The sequence below is a fragment of the Cherax quadricarinatus genome, unplaced genomic scaffold (genome assembly GCF_038502225.1).
Source record: "Cherax quadricarinatus isolate ZL_2023a unplaced genomic scaffold, ASM3850222v1 Contig141, whole genome shotgun sequence".
Taxonomy (NCBI): Eukaryota; Metazoa; Arthropoda; class Malacostraca; order Decapoda; family Parastacidae; genus Cherax; species Cherax quadricarinatus.
Genome location: NW_027195167.1, coordinates 114,223 through 136,156, shown reverse-complemented (window position 1 = coordinate 136,156; position 21,934 = coordinate 114,223). Strand labels below are relative to the sequence as shown.

General features: G+C 39.7%; 1 protein-coding gene across 1 annotated transcript in view; it reads left to right on the top strand.

The window, feature by feature from the left end:
* Positions 1–624: 624 nt before the first annotated feature.
* The window catches only part of LOC138851226 (uncharacterized), a gene marked incomplete at its 3' end in the record, with an annotated part of 87,919 nt that continues 66,609 nt past the window's right edge, over positions 625–21,934 (top strand). Inside the window, exon 1 of the mRNA XM_070080091.1 lies at positions 625–3,932. Coding sequence (XP_069936192.1) covers positions 670–3,932 — 3,263 coding nt within the window. The remainder of the gene's footprint in view (positions 3,933–21,934) is intronic.

Genomic DNA, 21,934 nt, shown 5'->3' with positions numbered 1-21,934 from the left:
TATTATACATGTTACAGTCTGACACTTGTAATATTATACATGTTACAGTCTGACACTTGTAATATTATACATGTTACAGTCTGACACTTGTAATATTATACATGTTACAGTCTGACACTTGTAATATTATACATGTTACAGTCTGACACTTGTAATATTATACATGTTACAGTCTGACACTTGTAATATTATACATGTTACTGTCTGACACTTGTAATATTATACATGTTACAGTCTGACACTTGTAATATTATACATGTTACAGTCTGACACTTGTAATATTATACATGTTACAGTCTGACACTTGTAATATTATACATGTTACAGTCTGACACTTGTAATATTATACATGTTACAGTCTGACACTTGTAATATTATACATGTTACAGTCTGACACTTGTAATATTATACATGTTACAGTCTGACACTTGTAATATTATACATGTTACAGTCTGACACTTGTAATATTATACATGTTACAGTCTGACACTTGTAATATTATACATGTTACAGTCTGACACTTGTAATATTATACATGTTACAGTCTGACACTTGTAATATTATACATGTTACAGTCTGACACTTGTAATATTATACATGTTACAGTCTGACACTTGTAATGTCTTGTATAAGACATTTGTCTGGGGAACCCCAGACAAACCTGCCAGTATGACGCTGGATCATTACTTAAAACAAATAAATGTTCCAGTAACATCAAAAACCTTTGATAAAACACAAAAAGAGATGATTAAGAAGAGTCCAGATGGATCAGAGTTTGATGTATCACTGTTGTATCTCAGCATCAAACTCTCCTGTAAGGATGTAGCTCCATTCAGTGATCAAAAATGGACCACTGAAAGTAACATAATGGAGTATTACATTACTGCAATAAAGAACATGAGGAACAATGTTCTTCATGGTCCACTTGCAGTTACTGATGAACAATATAAAGAAACCTTAAATAATCTTCGTGAGTTGTTAACTGGTTGTCTTAAGACATCAGGAGAGAAGTATGGGAGAGACCAGGATGAAGTCAACCAGGAGGTCAAACACATGAATGATGACCTGCATAAAATCACGACTGAGATTCTCGTAGCGGATGACATACTGATGTATTGTAGTGATGCTGTGAAGCGTCATATGATTAATGAGAGTCGTGTCAAACTTAAGAAGATCTTCCAGAGTATCAGCTACGTCAACCCGGTGTCTTTTATCACTAGTGACTTCAAACTTAAAGTTGACAAAATCTTTGTAGATATTGAGGTCAAACATGGACAACGTGGAGGTCAAGGTCAACATATAAGTTATCAACACCTTCTTAAACTTGTTCAGACTACACAAGTACCAACATCTTCAAGCACTGCTTCACAACAACAGTACCAGACTACACAAGTACCAACATCTTCAAGCACTGCTTCACAACAACAGTACCAGACTACACAAGTACCAACTTCTACAAGAATTGCTTCACAACAACAGTACCAGACTACACAAGTACCAACTTCTACAAGAATTGCTTCACAACAACAGTACCAGACTACACAAGTACCAACATCTTCAAGCACTGCTTCACAACAACAGTACCAGACTACACAAGTACCAACTTCTACAAGAATTGCTTCACAACAACAGTACCAGACTACACAAGTACCAACATCTTCAAGCACTGCTTCACAACAACAGTACCAGACTACACAAGTACCAACATCTTCAAGCACTGCTTCACAACAACAGTACCAGACTACACAAGTACCAACTTCTACAAGAATTGCTTCACAACAACAGTACCAGACTACACAAGTACCAACATCTTCAAGCACTGCTTCACAACAACAGTACCAGACTACACAAGTACCAACTTCTACAAGAATTGCTTCACAACAACAGTACCAGACTACACAAGTACCAACATCTTCAAGCACTGCTTCACAACAACAGTACCAGACTACACAAGTACCAACTTCTACAAGAATTGCTTCACAACAACAGTACCAGACTACACAAGTACCAACTTCTACAAGAATTGCTTCACAACAACAGTACCAGACTACACAAGTACCAACATCTTCAAGCACTGCTTCACAACAACAGTACCAGACTACACAAGTACCAACATCTTCAAGCACTGCTTCACAACAACAGTACCAGACTACACAAGTACCAACTTCTACAAGAATTGCTTCACAACAACAGTACCAGACTACACAAGTACCAACTTCTACAAGAATTGCTTCACAACAACAGTACCAGACTACACAAGTACCAACTTCTACAAGAAGTGCTTCACAACAACAAGGTACATCTACTCCCCCACATATAATACTGGTTGAAGGTGTGGCTGGCAGTGGCAAGACTACTCTAGTGACGTTAGTAATAGATGAATGGACTCAGGGAGGTCAAGGTAATATTAGTGACTTAGATAATTACGAGCTTCTACTGTGGGTACAGTGCCGGGACCCAACAATGACCTGCTACCAGCAACTCCTGGACAGACTGATGCCAGAAGTTGCTATAAAATTCAAGGATATTCTTCCGAAACTGATGAAGCTTTGCAAGATCTTAATTATAATTGACGGCCTTGATGAAGACAATGAAAGTTCTAGAAGTCTTGTCCAGAGTCTATTGCAAGAATTTAAGTACTGTTCTAATATTTCTTTTCTGTGCACTTCACGACCAGAAAAAGTTGAGAACTTTAGGAGAACAATCCCTGCAGAGTATACTGTGCAACATGCAACACTACATGGTATATCTAGGACAAATGTGGAACAATTTGTGCGTCTGAACCACCAGGAAATAACCAAACAAACAGGGAAGAACAGAAATACTGAAGAACTGGTAACAAGGGTGACAAAGTTAGAAGAACTTCAAGAACACTTAAGACTACCAATGAACTTGATTCTTGTGATATACATCTGGGACCAAGACCCTGACCAGCTAAACTTAACATCTGTCACTCACACGGAGCTATATTATAATATTCATCAACTGTGTAAACACAAGTTAATACACAGACTGACCAACCATCAAGATACAAAGAATATGGATAACAGGAAACTAAAGGTTAACATTAACAATGTTTTGATAACAATATACAAGACAGCGCTTGAAAGTCTTTCACGTGATCAGATAAACCTTGAGGAAGAAACTGTAGATAAACTGATATCTACCTGTGATAAACTGTGTTTACCTTATAAAGAAGTGTTGTCAGCGTTCCTTTGTTTAAGACCAACATGGACGATGCTGGGCATCAAGGAGCAGTACTCAGCTCCTCACAAGGGTATACAAGACTACTTCGCTGCTCTCTATATTGTCAACATGCTTAACAACCCACAGTATTCTACACCTACACCTGCCTCAGCTACACCTGCCACACCTGTCAGTATCAGGGGAGTGTTAGAAGACAGCACCAGGTCAGGTGTGGTAGACATGAACAAGTACCAGAATGTTGTGATACATGTGGCTGGGCTGTTGCACCTGGTACTGGATCAGGTACCTGAGACAGCTGCACAGGAAGTGGTTCATCTCCTACAAGAGTCTGGTATGAGAGACAGCATCCAGTGGCTCGACCTCCTTGACAACACTAACATGTCTCCAGTAATTGTCAAAAAAATATCTGGCGTGTTTAACACTGGAGAAACAATTTACGTACGTGATGAACTTGTGAGAAGCTGCGCTGCTCTCCTGCCACACCTCAGCTCCTGCAAGGTGGAGATTGATATCCGTGGTGACCCAGGTGACCTGTCTCACCTGCCTCACCTGCCTCACCTGCCTCACCTGCCTCACCTGCCTCACCTGCCTCACCTGTCTCACCTGCCTCACCTGCTGGCTGCCCTCACCCACCACCACTGTACACACCTGGAACTGAGGCACCACTACGATCATGCTGACACTAACAACACTTCCGACAACATTCTACAACTTCTACAATATCGGTAAGTTGTTATTTTTGTTAATAACGTTAATGTTCATGATAACATTATCTTAACATTATTGTTAATGTTAATAACGTTACCATACATATATGATAAAATGATCTTTATCCTAACATTATTCTAAATGTTAAAAACGCTACTGTATATTATAACATTAACGTTGTTTTAACATTATGGGTGTTAACATTGTTGTTTCTGGTGTTAACAGTGTTGATGGTATTAACACATTGTTGGTGTTAACATTTTTGCGGATGTTAATGTTGTTGCGAATGTTAATATTGTTCAAATGTTAACATTGTTGGTTTTAAAATTGTTGTTGGTGTAACAAAGTTGTTGGTGTTAGCATTGTTGCTGTTGTTAACATCGTTGTTTGTGTTAACATTGTTGTTGGTGTTAACATTGTTGCTGTTGTTAACATCGTTGTTGGTGTTAACATTGTTGTTGGTGTTAACATTGTTGTTGGTGTTACCATTGTTGGTGTTAACGTTGTTGTTAATGTTAACATTGTTGCTGGTGTTAACATTGTAGTTGGTGGTAACATTGTTGTTGGTGTTAACATTGTTGTTGGTGTTAACATTGTTGTTGGTGTTAACATTGTTGTTGGTGTTAACATTGTTGCTGGTGTTAACATTGTTGTTGGTGTTACCATTGTTGTTCGTCTTAACATTGTTGGTGTTAATGTTATTGTTGGTGTTAACGTTATTGTTGGTGTTAACATTGTTGTTGGTGTTAACATCGTTGTTGGTGTTAACATTGCTGTCAGTGTTAAAATTTTTGTTGATGTTAACATTGCTGTTAGTGTTAACATTATTGTTGGTGTTATCATTGTTGTTGTTGTTAACATTGTAGTTGGTGTTAACATTATTGTTAGCATTAACGTTGTTGTTAGTGTTAACATTGTTGTTGGTTTATCTGGAGAGTTTATCTGGAGAGAGTTCCGGGGGTCAACGCCCCCGCGGCCCGGTCTGTGACCAGGCCTCCTTAGGTCAGTGTCCCAGGATGCGACCCACACCAGTCGACTAACACCCAGGTACCCATTTTACTGATGGGGAACATAGACAACAGGTGGAAAGAAACACGTCCAATGTTTCTACTCTGGCTGGGAATCGAACCCAGGCCCTCACCGTGTGAAGCGAGAGCGTTAACCACCAGGCCACCAGAGCCTCTTGGTGCTGACATTGTTGTTAGTGTTAACATTGTTGTTGGTGGTAAACATTTTTGTTCGTGTTAACATTGTCGTTTGTGTTAACATTGTTGTTGGTGTTAACATTGTTGCTCATGTTAACATTGTTGTTGGTGTTAACACTGTTGTTAGTGTTAACATTTTTGTTGGTGTTAAAATTGATGATGTTGTAAAGATTGTTGGTGTTAACATTGCTGTTGGTGCTGACATTGTTGTTGGTGTTAACATTGTTGTTCGTGCTAACATTGTGCTTATAATGTTGTTGGTGTTAATATTGTTTATGTTAATATTGTTCTTGGTGTTAAGATTTTTCTTGTTGTTAACGTCGTTGTTGGCGTTAAAAATGTTGTTTGTATTAATATTGTTAGTGTTAACATTGTTGTTGGTGTTAACATTGATCTTGTTGTTAACATTGTTGTTGGTGCTAATATCGTTGCTGGAGTTAACATTGATGGTGTTAACATCGTTGTTGGAGTTAACATTGTTGATGGTGTTAATATCGTTGTTGGAGTTAACATTGATGGTGTTAACATCGTTGTTGGAGTTAACATTGTTCATAGTGTTAATATCGTTGTTGGTGTTAACATCGTTGTTGGAGTTAACACTATTGATGGTGTTAATATCGTTGTTGGTGTTAACATCGATGTTGGAGTTAACACTGATGATGGTGTTAATATCGTTGTTGGTGTTAACATCGTTGTTGGAGTTAACACTATTAATGGTGTTAATATCGTTGTTGGTGTTAACATCGTTGTTGGAGTTAACACTGTTAATGGTGTTAATATCGTTGTTGGTGTTAACATTGTTGATGGTGTTAATATCGTTGTTGGTGTTAACATCGTTGTTGGAGTTAACATCGTTGTTGGTGTTAACATCGTTGTTGGAGTTAACATCGTTGTTGGAGTTAACATTGTTGATGGAGTTAATATCGTTGCTGGTGTTAACATCGTTGTTGGTGTTAACACTGTTGATGGTGTTAATATCGTTGTTGGTGTTAACATCGTTGTTGGAGTTACCACTGTTGATGGTGTTAATATCGTTGTTGGTGTTAACATCGTTGTTGGAGTTAACACTGTTGATGGTGTTAATATCGTTGTTGGTGTTAACATCGTTGTTGGAGTTAACACTGTTGATGGTGTTAATATCGTTGTTGGTGTTAACATCGTTGTTGGAGTTAACACTGTTGATGGTGTTAATATCGTTGTTGGTGTTAACATCGTCGTTGGAGTTAACACTGTTGATGGTGTTAATATCGTTGTTGGTGTTAACATCGTTGTTGGAGTTAACACTATTGATGGTGTTAATATCGTTGTTGGTGTTAAAATCGTTTAGAGTTAACACTGTTAATGGTGTTAATATCGTAGTTGGTGTTAACATTGTTGATCGTGTTAATATCGTCGTTGGTGTTAATATCGTTGTTGGTGTTAACATCGATGTTGGAGTTAACACTGATGATGGTGTTAATATCGTTGTTGGTGTTAACATCGTTGTTGGAGTTAACACTATTAATGGTGTTAATATCGTTGTTGGTGTTAACATCGTTGTTGGAGTTAACACTGTTAATGGTGTTAATATCGTTGTTGGTGTTAACATTGTTGATGGTGTTAATATCGTTGTTGGTGTTAACATCGTTGTTGGAGTTAACATCGTTGTTGGTGTTAACATCGTTGTTGGAGTTAACATCGTTGTTGGAGTTAACATTGTTGATGGAGTTAATATCGTTGCTGGTGTTAACATCGTTGTTGGTGTTAACACTGTTGATGGTGTTAATATCGTTGTTGGTGTTAACATCGTTGTTGGAGTTACCACTGTTGATGGTGTTAATATCGTTGTTGGTGTTAACATCGTTGTTGGAGTTAACACTGTTGATGGTGTTAATATCGTTGTTGGTGTTAACATCGTTGTTGGAGTTAACACTGTTGATGGTGTTAATATCGTTGTTGGTGTTAACATCGTTGTTGGAGTTAACACTGTTGATGGTGTTAATATCGTTGTTGGTGTTAACATCGTCGTTGGAGTTAACACTGTTGATGGTGTTAATATCGTTGTTGGTGTTAACATCGTTGTTGGAGTTAACACTATTGATGGTGTTAATATCGTTGTTGGTGTTAAAATCGTTTAGAGTTAACACTGTTAATGGTGTTAATATCGTAGTTGGTGTTAACATTGTTGATCGTGTTAATATCGTCGTTGGTGTTAATATCGTTGTTGGTGTTAACATCGATGTTGGAGTTAACACTGATGATGGTGTTAATATCGTTGTTGGTGTTAACATCGTTGTTGGAGTTAACACTATTAATGGTGTTAATATCGTTGTTGGTGTTAACATCGTTGTTGGAGTTAACACTGTTAATGGTGTTAATATCGTTGTTGGTGTTAACATTGTTGATGGTGTTAATATCGTTGTTGGTGTTAACATCGTTGTTGGAGTTAACATCGTTGTTGGAGTTAACATTGTTGATGGAGTTAATATCGTTGCTGGTGTTAACATCGTTGTTGGTGTTAACACTGTTGATGGTGTTAATGTCGTTGTTGGTGTTAACATCGTTGTTGGAGTTACCACTGTTGATGGTGTTAATATCGTTGTTGGTGTTAACATCGTTGTTGGAGTTAACACTGTTGATGGTGTTAATATCGTTGTTGGTGTTAACATCGTTGTTGGAGTTAACACTGTTGATGGTGTTAATATCGTTGTTGGTGTTAACATCGTTGTTGGAGTTAACACTGTTGATGGTGTTAATATCGTTGTTGGTGTTAACATCGTCGTTGGAGTTAACACTGTTGATGGTGTTAATATCGTTGTTGGTGTTAACATCGTTGTTGGAGTTAACACTATTGATGGTGTTAATATCGTTGTTGGTGTTAAAATCGTTTAGAGTTAACACTGTTAATGGTGTTAATATCGTAGTTGGTGTTAACATTGTTGATCGTGTTAATATCGTCGTTGGTGTTAACATCGTTGTTGGAGTTAACATCGTTGTTGGTGTTAACATCGTTGTTGGAGTTAACAATGTTGTTGGAGTTAACATTGTTGATGGAGTTAATATCGTTGTTGGTGTTAACATCGTTATTGGTGTTAACATCATTGTTGGAGTTAACACTGTTGATGGTGTTAATATCGTTGTTGGTGTTAACATCGTTGTTGGAGTTAACACTGTTGATGGTGTTAATATCGTTGTTGGTGTTAACATCGTTGTTGGAGTTAACACTGTTGATGGTGTTAATATCGTTGTTGGTGTTAACATCGTTGTTGGAGTTAACACTGTTGATGGTGTTAATATCGTTGTTGGTGTTAACATCGTTGTTGGAGATAACACTGTTGATGGTGTTAATATCGTTGTTGGTGTTAACATCGTTGTTGGAGTTAACACTGTTGATGGTGTTAATATCGTTGTTGGTGTTAACATCGTCGTTGGAGTTAACAATATTGATGGTGTTAATATCGTTGTTGGTGTTAAAATCGTTGTTAGAGTTAACACTGTTAATGGTGTTAATATCGTAGTTGGTGTTAACATTGTTGATCGTGTTAATATCGTCGTTGGTGTTAACATCGTTGTTGGAGTTAACATCGTTGTTGGTGTTAACATCGTTATTGGAGTTAACATCGTTGTTGGAGTTAACATTGTTGATGGAGTTAATATCGTTGTTGGTGTTAACATCGTTATTGGTGTTAACATCGTTGTTGGAGTTAACACTGTTGATGGTGTTAATATCGTTGTTGGTGTTAACATCGTTGTTGGAGTTAACACTGTTGGTGGTATTAATATCGTTGTTGGTGTTAACATCGTTGTTGGAGTTAACACTGTTGTTGGTGTTAATATCGTTGTTGGTGTTAACATCGTCGTTGCAGTTAACACTGTTGATAGTGTTAATATCGTTGTTGGTATTAACATCGATGTTGGAGTTAACACTATTGATGGTATTAATATCGTTGTTGGTGTTAACATCGTTGTTGGAGTTAACAATGTTAATGGTGTTAATATCTTTGTTGGTGTTAACGTTGTTGATGGTGTTAATATCGTTGTTGGAGTTAACATCGTTGTTGGAGTTAACATCGTTGTTGGTGTTAACACTGTTGATGGTGTTAATATCGTTGTTGGTGTTAACATCGTTGTTGGAGTTAACATTGTTGATGGAGTTAATATCGTTGTTGGTGTTAACACTGGTGATGGAGTTAATATCGTTGTTGGTGTTAACATCGTTGTTGGTGTTAACACTGTTGATGGTGTTAATATCGTTGTTGGTGTTAACATCGTTGTTGGAGTTAACACTGTTGTTGGTGTTAATATCGTTGTTGGTGTTAACATCGTTGTTGGAGTTAACACTGTTGATGGTGTTAATATCGTTGTTGGTGTTAACATCGTTGTTGGAGTTAACACTGTTGATGGTGTTAATATCGTTGTTGGTGTTAGCATCGTTGTTGGTGTTAACACTGTTGATGGTGTTAATATCGTTGTTGGTGTTAACATCGTCGTTGGAGTTAACACTGTTGATGGTGTTAATATCGTTGTTGGTGTTAACATCGTTGTTGGAGTTAACATCGTTGTTGGAGTTAACATTGTTGATGGAGTTAATATCGTTGTTGGTGTTAACATCGTTGTTGGAGTTAACATCGTTGTTGGAGTTAACATTGTTGATGGAGTTAATATCGTTGTTGGTGTTAACATCGTTGTTGGTGTTAACACTGTTGGTGGTGTTAATATCGTTGTTGGTGTTAACATCGTTGTTGGAGTTAACATTGTTGATGGAGTTAATATCGTTGTTGGTGTTAACATCGTTGTTGGAGTTAACACTGTTGATGGTGTTAATATCGTTGTTGGTGTTAACATCGTTGTTGGAGTTAACACTGTTGATGGTGTTAATATCGTTGTTGGTGTTAACATCGTTGTTGGAGTTAACACTGTTGATGGTGTTAATATCGTTGTTGGTGTTAGCATCGTTGTTGGTGTTAACACTGTTGATGGTGTTAATATCGTTGTTGGTGTTAACATCGTCGTTGGAGTTAACACTGTTGATGGTGTTAATATCGTTGTTGGTGTTAACATCGTTGTTGGAGTTAATATCGTTGTTGGAGTTAACATCTATTACAACCTAGGATTTCAAAGGCCTGTTATCCCAGGTGTAATGGGAGCAAAAGAAATACAGCAGAAAAAGTTTAGACTTATATTATCCTTCACCAATTTAGAACAGCAATATGTACACTATGTACAGTAATAAGTATAGTGCACGTCACGGTAAGCAAGGCAGAAATAGAAGCCACAAGATAGCAGACCGTGCTCAACCAGCTCTAGAATGGGAATGACAAGGGCAGACAGGAGAGCGGTACCCACATAACCTCTGCGATTGCCAATCCCACCTTCTTATTGGCTAGAACCTGGTCACTAGTTGAACGATGGGGCCCCATCACCAACTCTTAGCAACCTGGTTCGCTGGTTGGGGGAGATAGCCTGTAAATGAGGGTGTGTCCATGCGCCGAATAAAGGTTACGTACTCTTTGCATGCCACACCCCCACCCCCGAGAAGGCTCAGGATTAGGCTGCCACCTCCCAGTGGTAACCGTGCCGCCATGGCACAAAATAATGGGACCGCCTATCCTCTCCACCATCCAACTCTTAGATAGAGCTCAGCTTTCCTAGTGACCAAAAGCCAAACCCTAAACTCAGAGCGAGACAGCAGTCAGATAGGCCAACATAGGTCCAAGATACAAGCGGACGGTAACCCGTATCCCCTCACTAAAAAAAAAAACCCCACATCAGGGGATAAAAAAAAAGAGCTTGAAAGGGGGTTACCACAAATACATCCTAACCTAAATAAAATATTAAACTAGACTCTTGACAAAGAGTCTGCCAACACATTTTCTTTGCCGGCAATATATTTAATTTTTATGTTGTAGGGCTGCAGCCTGAGCGTCCAACGCATAAGCCTTGTGTTGTGATTCTTCATGGCTTGGAGATAGACTAACGGGTTGTGATCACTGTAGACTGTGACCACCTGCGATGTCTGGCCCACATAAACATCGAAATGCTCCAAAGCCAGTACCAGCGCGAGGGCTTCTTTTTCAATGGTAGAGTAAGCTCTCTGATGTGGCTGGAACTTGGCTGAAAAGTATGCGATTGGCTGCAGCTCCTTGTTCCCGATTTGTAATAGTACCGCCCCAACCCCAGACTCACAAGCATCAACCTGTAATGAAAAAGGTTTGGAGAAGTCTGGAGACAGGAGAATGGGTGCAGAGCACAATAATCTTTTTGCTTTATTAAAAGCAGTGTTACAATCTGAAGTCCAAATAAAGGGAACTTTATGACTGGTAAGAGAGGTAAGAGGGGCTACAATATCCGAGAAATTCTTACAGAATCTTCTGTAAAATCCGATCATGCCTAGGAAACGTTGAAGAGATTTCCTATCATGAGGAACTGGATATTCTTTAATCGAAAGAACTTTAGCAAGTTTAGGTGGCCTGGCCAAAGGAAGATTTAGATAAATTAACTGTTAATTGGGAATTCTTAAAGGTCTCAAACAGAGCTTTAAGTCTAAGTAGGTGTTGATCCCAAGTATCAGACACCACAACAATATCATCTAGGTATGCTGCCGTGCCTTCAAGTCCTTTAATAGCCTGATGGATGAGTTTCTGGAATGAAGAGGGGGAATTTTTCATTCCGAAGGGGGTAACTGTATACTGATAATGACCTCCTGGAATTACGAAGGCAGAGATTTCCTTCGCCTTATCTGTCAAAGGTACCTGATAGTAACCTTTAAGGAGATCTAATTTGGACACAAAAGTAGCCTTACCCACAAAGTCAATTACGTCATCCAGACGAGGAAGAGGGTAAGCATCTGTAATTGTGACCTCGTTCACTTTACGGTAGTCTGTGCACATACGAAACCCTCCATCAGCCTTTTTTACTAGGATGCACGGTGAAGCCGTGATGACTCCTCCACTAAACCATGTTCTAACAAGAAGTCTACTTCCTGCTGAAGTAGCCTTTGCTTTTCAGGATTAGCTCTGTAGGGGGAGTTTAATTGGTTTAGATTTTCCCACATCTACATCATGGTAACCTAACGTACATTTTTTCGGCACATCCGAAAAAATATTAGGATATGACTGTAGAAGCTCAGTTAAATTGGTTGCTTGTATTTCAGATAATCCATCCATTAACGGGCTAGGATCCTTGAGGAGGACAGAATTTGAAAGTTTAGTATTAATTTCAGAGTGCAAAGAGTCAGAGTCGTCCTCAGAGGTAGAGGACAGTCATTACTGGGACTTTATCTGGTGTATGAAAGGCCTTGATTTGATTAATGTGGTAAGTTTTTGTTTTTGAGGTCTTATCAATGGGAGCTACCACATAATTTAAATCTGCATAGGTCCCGTAAATCTAGCTTTCAAGGTGTGGCCAGGTATAGGTTCCTGCACCAACACCTTGTCTCCTGGATGGAAGGAGCGGAATTGTGCACTTCTGTCATACCTCTGTTTCATCTTACTTTGAGCTGTCTTTAGGTTAGCCGTGGCTAACTCACGTGCCACCTGCAACCTTGAAGACGGGTTGTAGAGTGCTGAGCTTACGTCTTCTCCCATCCATCCTTCTTTGAGCACCCGAAGAGGACCTCGTACATTGTGCCCAAAGATCAGCTCAAACGGACTATACCCTGTAGACTCTTGCACCGTCTCTCGTACTGAGAACAGCAACAACGGTAGAGATTCATCCCAGTCTGTCGGAAAGTGCATGCAAAAACTTCTCATTGTTTTTAATGTTTGGTGGAATCTTTCCAAGGCGCCTTGGGACTGAGGGTGATAGGCAGTGGATAAGTTGTGAATTATCCCTAACCTAGTTAATACTTCCCTAAATGCTTTGGCAGTGAAGTTAGTACCTTGATCACTTTGTATAGTTTTAGGAATGCCAAAACAAGAAATGAATTTTGTTAAAGCTTTGAGAATAGCTTTAGTATTGATACTACGCATAGGGATTGCTTCAGGATATCTGGTTACTTTATCCATAATTGTAAATAAATACTGGTTTCCAGACTTTGACTTAGGTAGTGGACCTACACAATCTATAATTAAATCTGCAAAAGGTTCTCCATCAGCAGGTATGGGTTGGAGAGGTGCAGGTTTAATGGAATGTCCAGGTTTTCCAACTTGCTGACATTCTCGGCAACACCTAATATGATTCTTCACATCTTTCTTTAATTTTGGCCAATAAAATTCTTTTGTGATTCTATAAAAGGTTTTTGTAATTCCCAAGTGACCTCCTAATGACGTATTATGAGCTATATTTAATATCTGAGGTCTATACTTGGTTGGAACCACTAACCTGTCGTATAATTGCCGGCCCTCTATCTCCTTACCAGTCTCAGTGCAGACCAAATAATCATTTTTAACTTCATACTTGACTGGATGACCCAAAGAGGATTTACACCTGGCTGCCTGAAAAGCGAATTTTAAAGAAGGGTCCTTTCGTTGTTCCTCCCGGAAGGACAGTCCCTCGGGCATGGAAACAGAGACATCTGGCAATCCTGCAACCTGGGAATAGGAAGGCTTGATCGGGGTCTGTTCACTTGATTTACGAGACTCCGGCCGGTGTGTCTCATAAAACAACGTGGCTATTCCGAGATCGGAGTCGTCCAAGGATAGGTCAACATTCTCTCCAGACAACCCTTGGGATGTTGCCCGAGTTATGGCCAACACTGGAGAAGCATTAATCATTATAGGTTCAGGACACGAATTAACAGTAGTAATGTTATTACCCAGTAATAACATGGCATTTTTCATGGGAAATCCTTTTGAGACACCTACAGTCAAGTACCCAGTGTAATATTTGCACTGTACATAAATTTTATGCAAAGGAACAGAAAATATAGCTCCTCCAAATGCTTCCAATAAAACTGAGGAATTCAAAGAAGTATTCTCTGAAAGGGGTAATATTCCTTCTCTGACAAGTGAGCAATATGCTCCAGTATCTCTAAAGGTATTTACTTTAGTTGGTTTTGAGTTTTCCTGAAGGGAAATAAGACTTTCGCAATAATAAGGGGCCATACCTTTTTCTACTTCTCTAGGGGACATGTTACTAGGGATATTAGAGATTTTCCCGATGGGTTGAGGTTTTTGGGGGCAGTTGGAACTGATGTGACCTACTTTATTACACCTGAAGCAGACGACAGGCTTGCCCTTTACTCCCTGATGACGTTGCAAGTGGTGTCGTTCTGGCTGGTGCCTCTCTGGATATTGTTGTCGAGATGCTCCATAAGTAGTTTGCCTCTCCGCAGGGGGACCATATGTTGAGAAGCGTGGCTCACCAGGTGACTTAGTTGGATGACGTAGACGCTCTCCCTCCGGCTGGCACTTCATTCTCCAATGTTGTCGATCTCTGCTCACGCCAGACTGTTGAAAAGAGAGACGGGACCGCTCGGACAAGGAGCGGTTCGTTTCGAAGGTATCAGCCCACCTGGCTGCCTCCAATGCAGTGGTTAAGTCACGATCCTGCAGAAAGACACGAACCTCGGGTCCTACAGACTCCAGCAGGTTATCAATCAGAATAAGCTGCACCAGCTCCTCAAAGTTAGAGACACCACTCGCTTTATACCAGCTGGTAAAAGCTTTGGTTTGCTGTCTCACAAAGTCCACCAGGGATTGACCAAGCTGCCGCCTGTTCAATTTGAAGGTCTTACGATATTTAGCTGGGATACATGTATATGCTCCCAACACTGTGGTCTTCACTATTTGATAATCAGAGAATTCAGCGTCAGTTAATACCGACGTAAATTCCTGTGCCTTACCCAATAATGCTGTATGAACCAACGCTGCCCAGTGCTGTTCCGGCCACCTCAAGGCTCGAGCCTGATTTTCGAAGCTTTCGAAAAATTGCTCTGGTTCGGCCTCATTGAAGCGGGGAACAAGCTGTACTGCTTTTTGTAAACTGAAATCGTTTACAGAATGCGAAAACTGCCTCCTTTCTCTTTCCCTATCAAATTCTTCCCTTGCGAATGCTCTCTGTTCCCTAGTTTGCTCCAGCGTGATTTTTGCCAGCTCAAGTGCCAAGGACGCTGATTCACCTCGAGACAACCCAGCTGCACTATACTGACCATCTTGCTCCGTAAGTGTATCATCTTCCTCATGCGAGAACATAGGAGTTTTTTCCTTAGCTCCCGTAGAGGGAGGAGTTTGATGTGCCATCTCTTCTTCAATAAGTTTGTCAGCAATAAGTGAACGCAGTTGCGCAGCTGTAAGAGTGCGTTTATAGGGAATGCCAATGGAACGAGCAATTTGCCAACAACGCTGTAGGGACAATTTAGGTAGGTTATGCAAAGTATATGCCGACACCAGGCGTCTGACTCGTCTAGGTGGCATAAGTTATTCGCTATGCACAGTACGAATACCCCAACGTAACACGTTAATTTGCAGAACACGCTTAGCTATGCACAGTACGATTCCAGAATACGCATACAAGCAAAGCCGACTGCACACAAGATTGACCGTAGCGAAGCGAGCACACTGAACAAGCTAGTAGCGAGCTGTTGAACGATCACACAATAGCAAGGCTGATCATAAGCAACTGACACGCAAAATTTGTAAAGCGAAGCGAGACAGCAAGCTACACAATGTTCCTGCTACAAGCTTCACCCTAAGCTCAACCGTTTCTCTAAGTCCAGCTCCAGCTCTCGGACAGGCTACCCATATTACAACCTAGGATTTCAAAGGCCTGTTATCCCAGGTGTAATGGGAGCAAAAGAAATACAGCAGAAAAAGTTTAGACTTATATTATCCTTCACCAATTTAGAACAGCAATATGTACACTATGTACAGTAATAAGTATAGTGCACGTCACGGTAAGCAAGGCAGAAATAGAAGCCACAAGATAGCAGACCGTGCTCAACCAGCTCTAGAATGGGAATGACAAGGGCAGACAGGAGAGCGGTACCCACATAACCTCTGCGATTGCCAATCCCACCTTCTTATTGGCTAGAACCTGGTCACTAGTTGAACGATGGGGCCCCATCACCAACTCTTAGCAACCTGGTTCGCTGGTTGGGGGAGATAGCCTGTAAATGAGGGTGTGTCCATGCGCCGAATAAAGGTTACGTACTCTTTGCATGCCACAACATCGTTGTTGGAGTTAACATTGTTGATGGAGTTAATATCGTTGTTGGTGTTAACATCGTTGTTGGTGTTAACACTGTTGGTGGTGTTAATATCGTTGTTGGTGTTAACATCGTTGTTGGAGTTAACATTGTTGATGGAGTTAATATCATTGTTGGTGTTAACATCGTTGTTGGAGTTAACATCGTTGTTGGAGTTAACATTGTTGATGGAGTTAATATCGTTGTTGGTGTTAACATCGTTGTTGGTGTTAACATTGTTGATGGTGTTAATATCGTTGTTGGTGTTAACATCGTTGTTGGTGTTAACACTGTTGATGGTGTTAATATCGTTGTTGGTGTTAACACCGTTGTTGGAGTTAACACTGTTGATGGTGTTAATATCGTTGTTGGTGTTAACATCGTTGTTGGAGTTAACACTGTTAATGGTGTTAATATCGTAGTTGGTGTTAACATTGTTGATCGTGTTAATATCGTCGTTGGTGTTAACATCGTTGTTGGAATTAACATCGTTGTTGGTGTTAACATCGTTGTTGGAGTTAACATCGTTGTTGGAGTTAACATTGTTGATGGAGTTATTATCGTTGTTGGTGTTAACATCGTTATTGGTGTTAACATCGTTGTTGGAGTTAACACTGTTGATGGTGTTAATATCGTTGTTGGTGTTAACATCGTTGTTGGAGTTAACACTGTTGATGGTATTAATATCGTTGTTGGTGTTAACATCGTTGTTGGAGTTAACACTGTTGTTGGTGTTAATATCGTTGTTGGTGTTAACATCGTTGTTGGAGTTAACACTGTTGATGGTGTTAATATCGTTGTTGGTGTTAACATCGTCGTTGGAGTTAACACTGTTGATGGTGTTAATATCGTTGTTGGTATTAACATCGATGTTGGAGTTAACACTATTGATGGTGTTAATATCGTTGTTGGTGTTAACATCGTTGTTGGAGTTAACAATGTTAATGGTGTTAATATCTTTGTTGGTGTTAACATTGTTGATGGTGTTAATATCGTTGTTGGAGTTAACATCGTTGTTGGAGTTAACATCGTTGTTGGTGTTAACACTGTTGATGGTGTTAATATCGTTGTTGGTGTTAACATCGTTGTTGGAGTTAACATTGTTGATGGAGTTAATATCGTTGTTGGTGTTAACACTGGTGATGGTGTTAATATCGTTGTTGGTGTTAACATCGTTGTTGGTGTTAACACTGTTGATGGTGTTAATATCGTTGTTGGTGTTAACATCGTTGTTGGAGTTAACACTGTTGTTGGTGTTAATATCGTTGTTGGTGTTAACATCGTTGTTGGAGTTAACACTGTTGATGGTGTTAATATCGTTGTTGGTGTTAACATCGTTGTTGGAGTTAACACTGTTGATGGTGTTAATATCGTTGTTGGTGTTAGCATCGTTGTTGGTGTTAACACTGTTGATGGTGTTAATATCGTTGTTGGTGTTAACATCGTCGTTGGAGTTAACACTGTTGATTGTGTTAATATCGTCGTTGGTGTTAACATCGTTGTTGGAGTTAACATCGTTGTTGGAGTTAACATTGTTGATGGAGTTAATATCGTTGTTGGTGTTAACATCGTCGTTGGAGTTAACATCGTTGTTGGAGTTAACATTGTTGATGGAGTTAATATCGTTGTTGGTGTTAACATCGTTGTTGGTGTTAACACTGTTGGTGGTGTTAATATCGTTGTTGGTGTTAGCATCGTTGTTGGAGTTAACATTGTTGATGGAGTTATTATCGTTGTTGGTGTTAACATCGTTGTTGGAGTTAACACTGTTGATGGTGTTAATATCGTTGTTGGTGTTAACATCGTTGTTGGAGTTAACACTGTTGATGGAGTTAATATCGTTGTTGGTGTTAACATCGTCGTTGGAGTTAACATCGTTGTTGGAGTTAACATTGTTGATGGAGTTAATATCGTTGTTGGTGTTAACATCGTTGTTGGAGTTAACACTGTTGATGGTGTTAATATCGTTGTTGGTGTTAACATCGTTGTTGGAGTTAACACTGTTGATGGTGTTAATATCGTTGTTCATGTTAGCATCGTTGTTGGTGTTAACACTGTTGATGGTGTTAATATCGTTGTTGGTGTTAGCATCGTTGTTGGTGTTAACACTGTTGATGGTGTTAATATCGTTGTTGGTGTTAACATCGTCGTTGGAGTTAACACTGTTGATGGTGTTAATATCGTTGTTGGTGTTAACATCGTTGTTGGAGTTAACATCGTTGTTGGAGTTAATATTGTTGATGGAGTTAGTATCGTTGTTGGTGTTAACATCGTTGTTGGAGTTAACATCGTTGTTGGTGTTAACATCGTTGTTGGTGTTAACACTGTTGGTGGTGTTAATATCGTTGTTGGTGTTAACATCGTTGTTGGAGTTAACATTGTTGATGGAGTTAATATCGTTGTTGGTGTTAACATCGTTGTTGGAGTTAACATCGTTTTTGGAGTTAACATTGTTGATGGAGTTAATATCGTTGTTGGTGTTAACATCGTTGTTGGTGTTAACACTGGTGATGGTGTTAATATCGTTGTTGGTGTTAACATCGTTGTTGGTGTTAACACTGTTGATGGTGTTAATATCGTTGTTGGTGTTAACATCGTTGTTGGAGTTAACACTGTTGTTGGTGTTAATATCGTTGTTGGTGTTAACATCGTTGTTGGAGTTAACACTGTTGATGGTGTTAATATCGTTGTTGGTGTTAACATCGTTGTTGGAGTTAACACTGTTGATGGTGTTAATATCGTTGTTGGTGTTAGCATCGTTGTTGGTGTTAACACTGTTGATGGTGTTAATATCGTTGTTGGTGTTAACATCGTCGTTGGAGTTAACACTGTTGATGGTGTTAATATCGTCGTTGGTGTTAACATCGTTGTTGGAGTTAACATCGTTGTTGGAGTTAACATTGTTGATGGAGTTAATATCGTTGTTGGTGTTAACATCGTCGTTGGAGTTAACATCGTTGTTGGAGTTAACATTGTTGATGGAGTTAATATCGTTGTTGGTGTTAACATCGTTGTTGGTGTTAACACTGTTGGTGGTGTTAATATCGTTGTTGGTGTTAGCATCGTTGTTGGAGTTAACATTGTTGATGGAGTTATTATCGTTGTTGGTGTTAACATCGTTGTTGGAGTTAACACTGTTGATGGTGTTAATATCGTTGTTGGTGTTAACATCGTTGTTGGAGTTAACACTGTTGATGGAGTTAATATCGTTGTTGGTGTTAACATCGTCGTTGGAGTTAACATCGTTGTTGGAGTTAACATTGTTGATGGAGTTAATATCGTTGTTGGTGTTAACATCGTTGTTGGAGTTAACACTGTTGATGGTGTTAATATCGTTGTTGGTGTTAACATCGTTGTTGGAGTTAACACTGTTGATGGTGTTAATATCGTTGTTGATGTTAGCATCGTTGTTGGTGTTAACACTGTTGATGGTGTTAATATCGTTGTTGGTGTTAGCATCGTTGTTGGTGTTAACACTGTTGATGGTGTTAATATCGTTGTTGGTGTTAACATCGTCGTTGGAGTTAACACTGTTGATGGTGTTAATATCGTTGTTGGTGTTAACATCGTTGTTGGAGTTAACATCGTTGTTGGAGTTAATATTGTTGATGGAGTTAGTATCGTTGTTGGTGTTAACATCGTTGTTGGAGTTAACATCGTTGTTGGTGTTAACATCGTTGTTGGTGTTAACACTGTTGGTGGTGTTAATATCGTTGTTGGTGTTAACATCGTTGTTGGAGTTAACATTGTTGATGGAGTTAATATCGTTGTTGGTGTTAACATCGTTGTTGGAGTTAACATCGTTTTTGGAGTTAACATTGTTGATGGAGTTAATATCGTTGTTGGTGTTAACATCGTTGTTGGTGTTAACACTGTTGATGGTGTTAATATCGTTGTTGGTGTTAACATCGTTGTTGGTGTTAACACTGTTGATGGTGTTAATATCGTTGTCGGTGTTAACATCGTTGTTGGAGTTAACACTGTTGATGGTGGTAACATCGTTGTTGGTGTTAACATCGTTGTTGGAGTTAACACTGTTGATGGTGTTAATATCGCTGTTGGTGTTAACATCGTTGTTGGAATTAACACTGTTGATGGTGTTAATATCGTTGTTGGTGTTAACATCGTTGTTGGAGTTAACATTGTTGATGGTGTTAATATCGTTGTTGGTGTTAGAGACAGCCAGAGGTCTATGGGTAATCCCTTTCTTGTATTCTGGGAGGAAGTTGAGCAGTCTTGGTCCCCTGACACTTATTGAGTTGTCTCTCAGTGTACATTACTGCTGTCTTGTGCTGCACAGTCTTGTGCTGTACAGTCTTGTGCTGCACAGTCTTGTGCTGCACAGTCTTCTGCTGCACAGTCTTCTGCTGCACAGTCTTGTGCTGTACAGTCTTGTGTTGCACAGTCTTGTGCTGCACAGTCATGTGCTACACAGTCTTGTGCTGCACAGTCTTGTGCTGCTCAGTCTTCTGCTGCACAGTCTTGTGCTGCACAGTTTGTTGCTGCACAGTCCTCTGCTGCACAGTCTTCTGCTGCACAGCCTAGTGCTGCACAGTCTTCTGCTGCACAGTCTTCTGCTGCACAGTCTTCTGCTACACAGTCTTCTGCTACACAGTCTTCTGCTACACAGTCTTCTGCTGCACAGTCTTCTGCTACACAGTCTTCTGCTACACAGTCTTCTGCTGCACAGTCTTCTGCTACACAGTCTTCTGCTGCACAGTCTTCTGCTGCACAGTCTTCTGCTACACAGTCTTCTGCTACACAGTCTTCTGCTACACAGTCTTCTGCTGCACAGTCTTCTGCTACACAGTCTTCTGCTACACAGTCTTCTGTTACACAGTCTTCTGCTGCACAGTCTTCTGCTACACAGTCTTCTGCTACACAGTCTTCTGCTGCACAGTCTTCTGCTACACAGTCTTCTGCTACACAGTCTTCTGCTGCACAGTCTTCTGCTGCACAGTCTTCTGCTACACAGTCTTCTGCTACACAGTCTTCTGCTACACAGTCTTCTGCTGCACAGTCTTCTGCTACACAGTCTTCTGCTACACAGTCTTCTGCTGCACAGTCTTCTGCTGCACAGTCTTCTGCTACACAGTCTTCTGCTACACAGTCTTCTGTTGCACAGTCTTGTAACATTGTTCACTACCACTTGGAGTAATATACAGTGTAACATTGTTCACTACCACTTGGTGTAATATACAGTGTAACATTGTTCACTACCACTTGGTGTAATATACAGTGTAACATTGTTCACTACCACTTGGTGTAATATACAGTGTAACATTGTTCACTACCACTTGGTGTAATATGCAGTGCAACATTGTTCACTACCACTTGGTGTAATATACAGTGTAACATTGTTCACTACCACTTGGTGTAATATACAGTGTAACATTGTTTACTACCACTTGGTGTAATATACAGTGTAACATTGTTCACTACCACTTGGTGTAATATACAGTGTAACATTGTTCACTACCACTTGGTGTAATATACAGTGTAATATTGTTCACTACCACTTGGTGTAATATACAGTGTAACATTGTTCACTACCACTTGGTGTAATATACAGTGTAACATTGTTCACTACCACTTGGTGTAATATACAGTGTAACATTGTTCACTACCACTTGGTGTAATATACAGTGTAACATTGTTCACTACCACTTGGTGTAATATACAGTGTAACATTGTTCACTACCACTTGGTG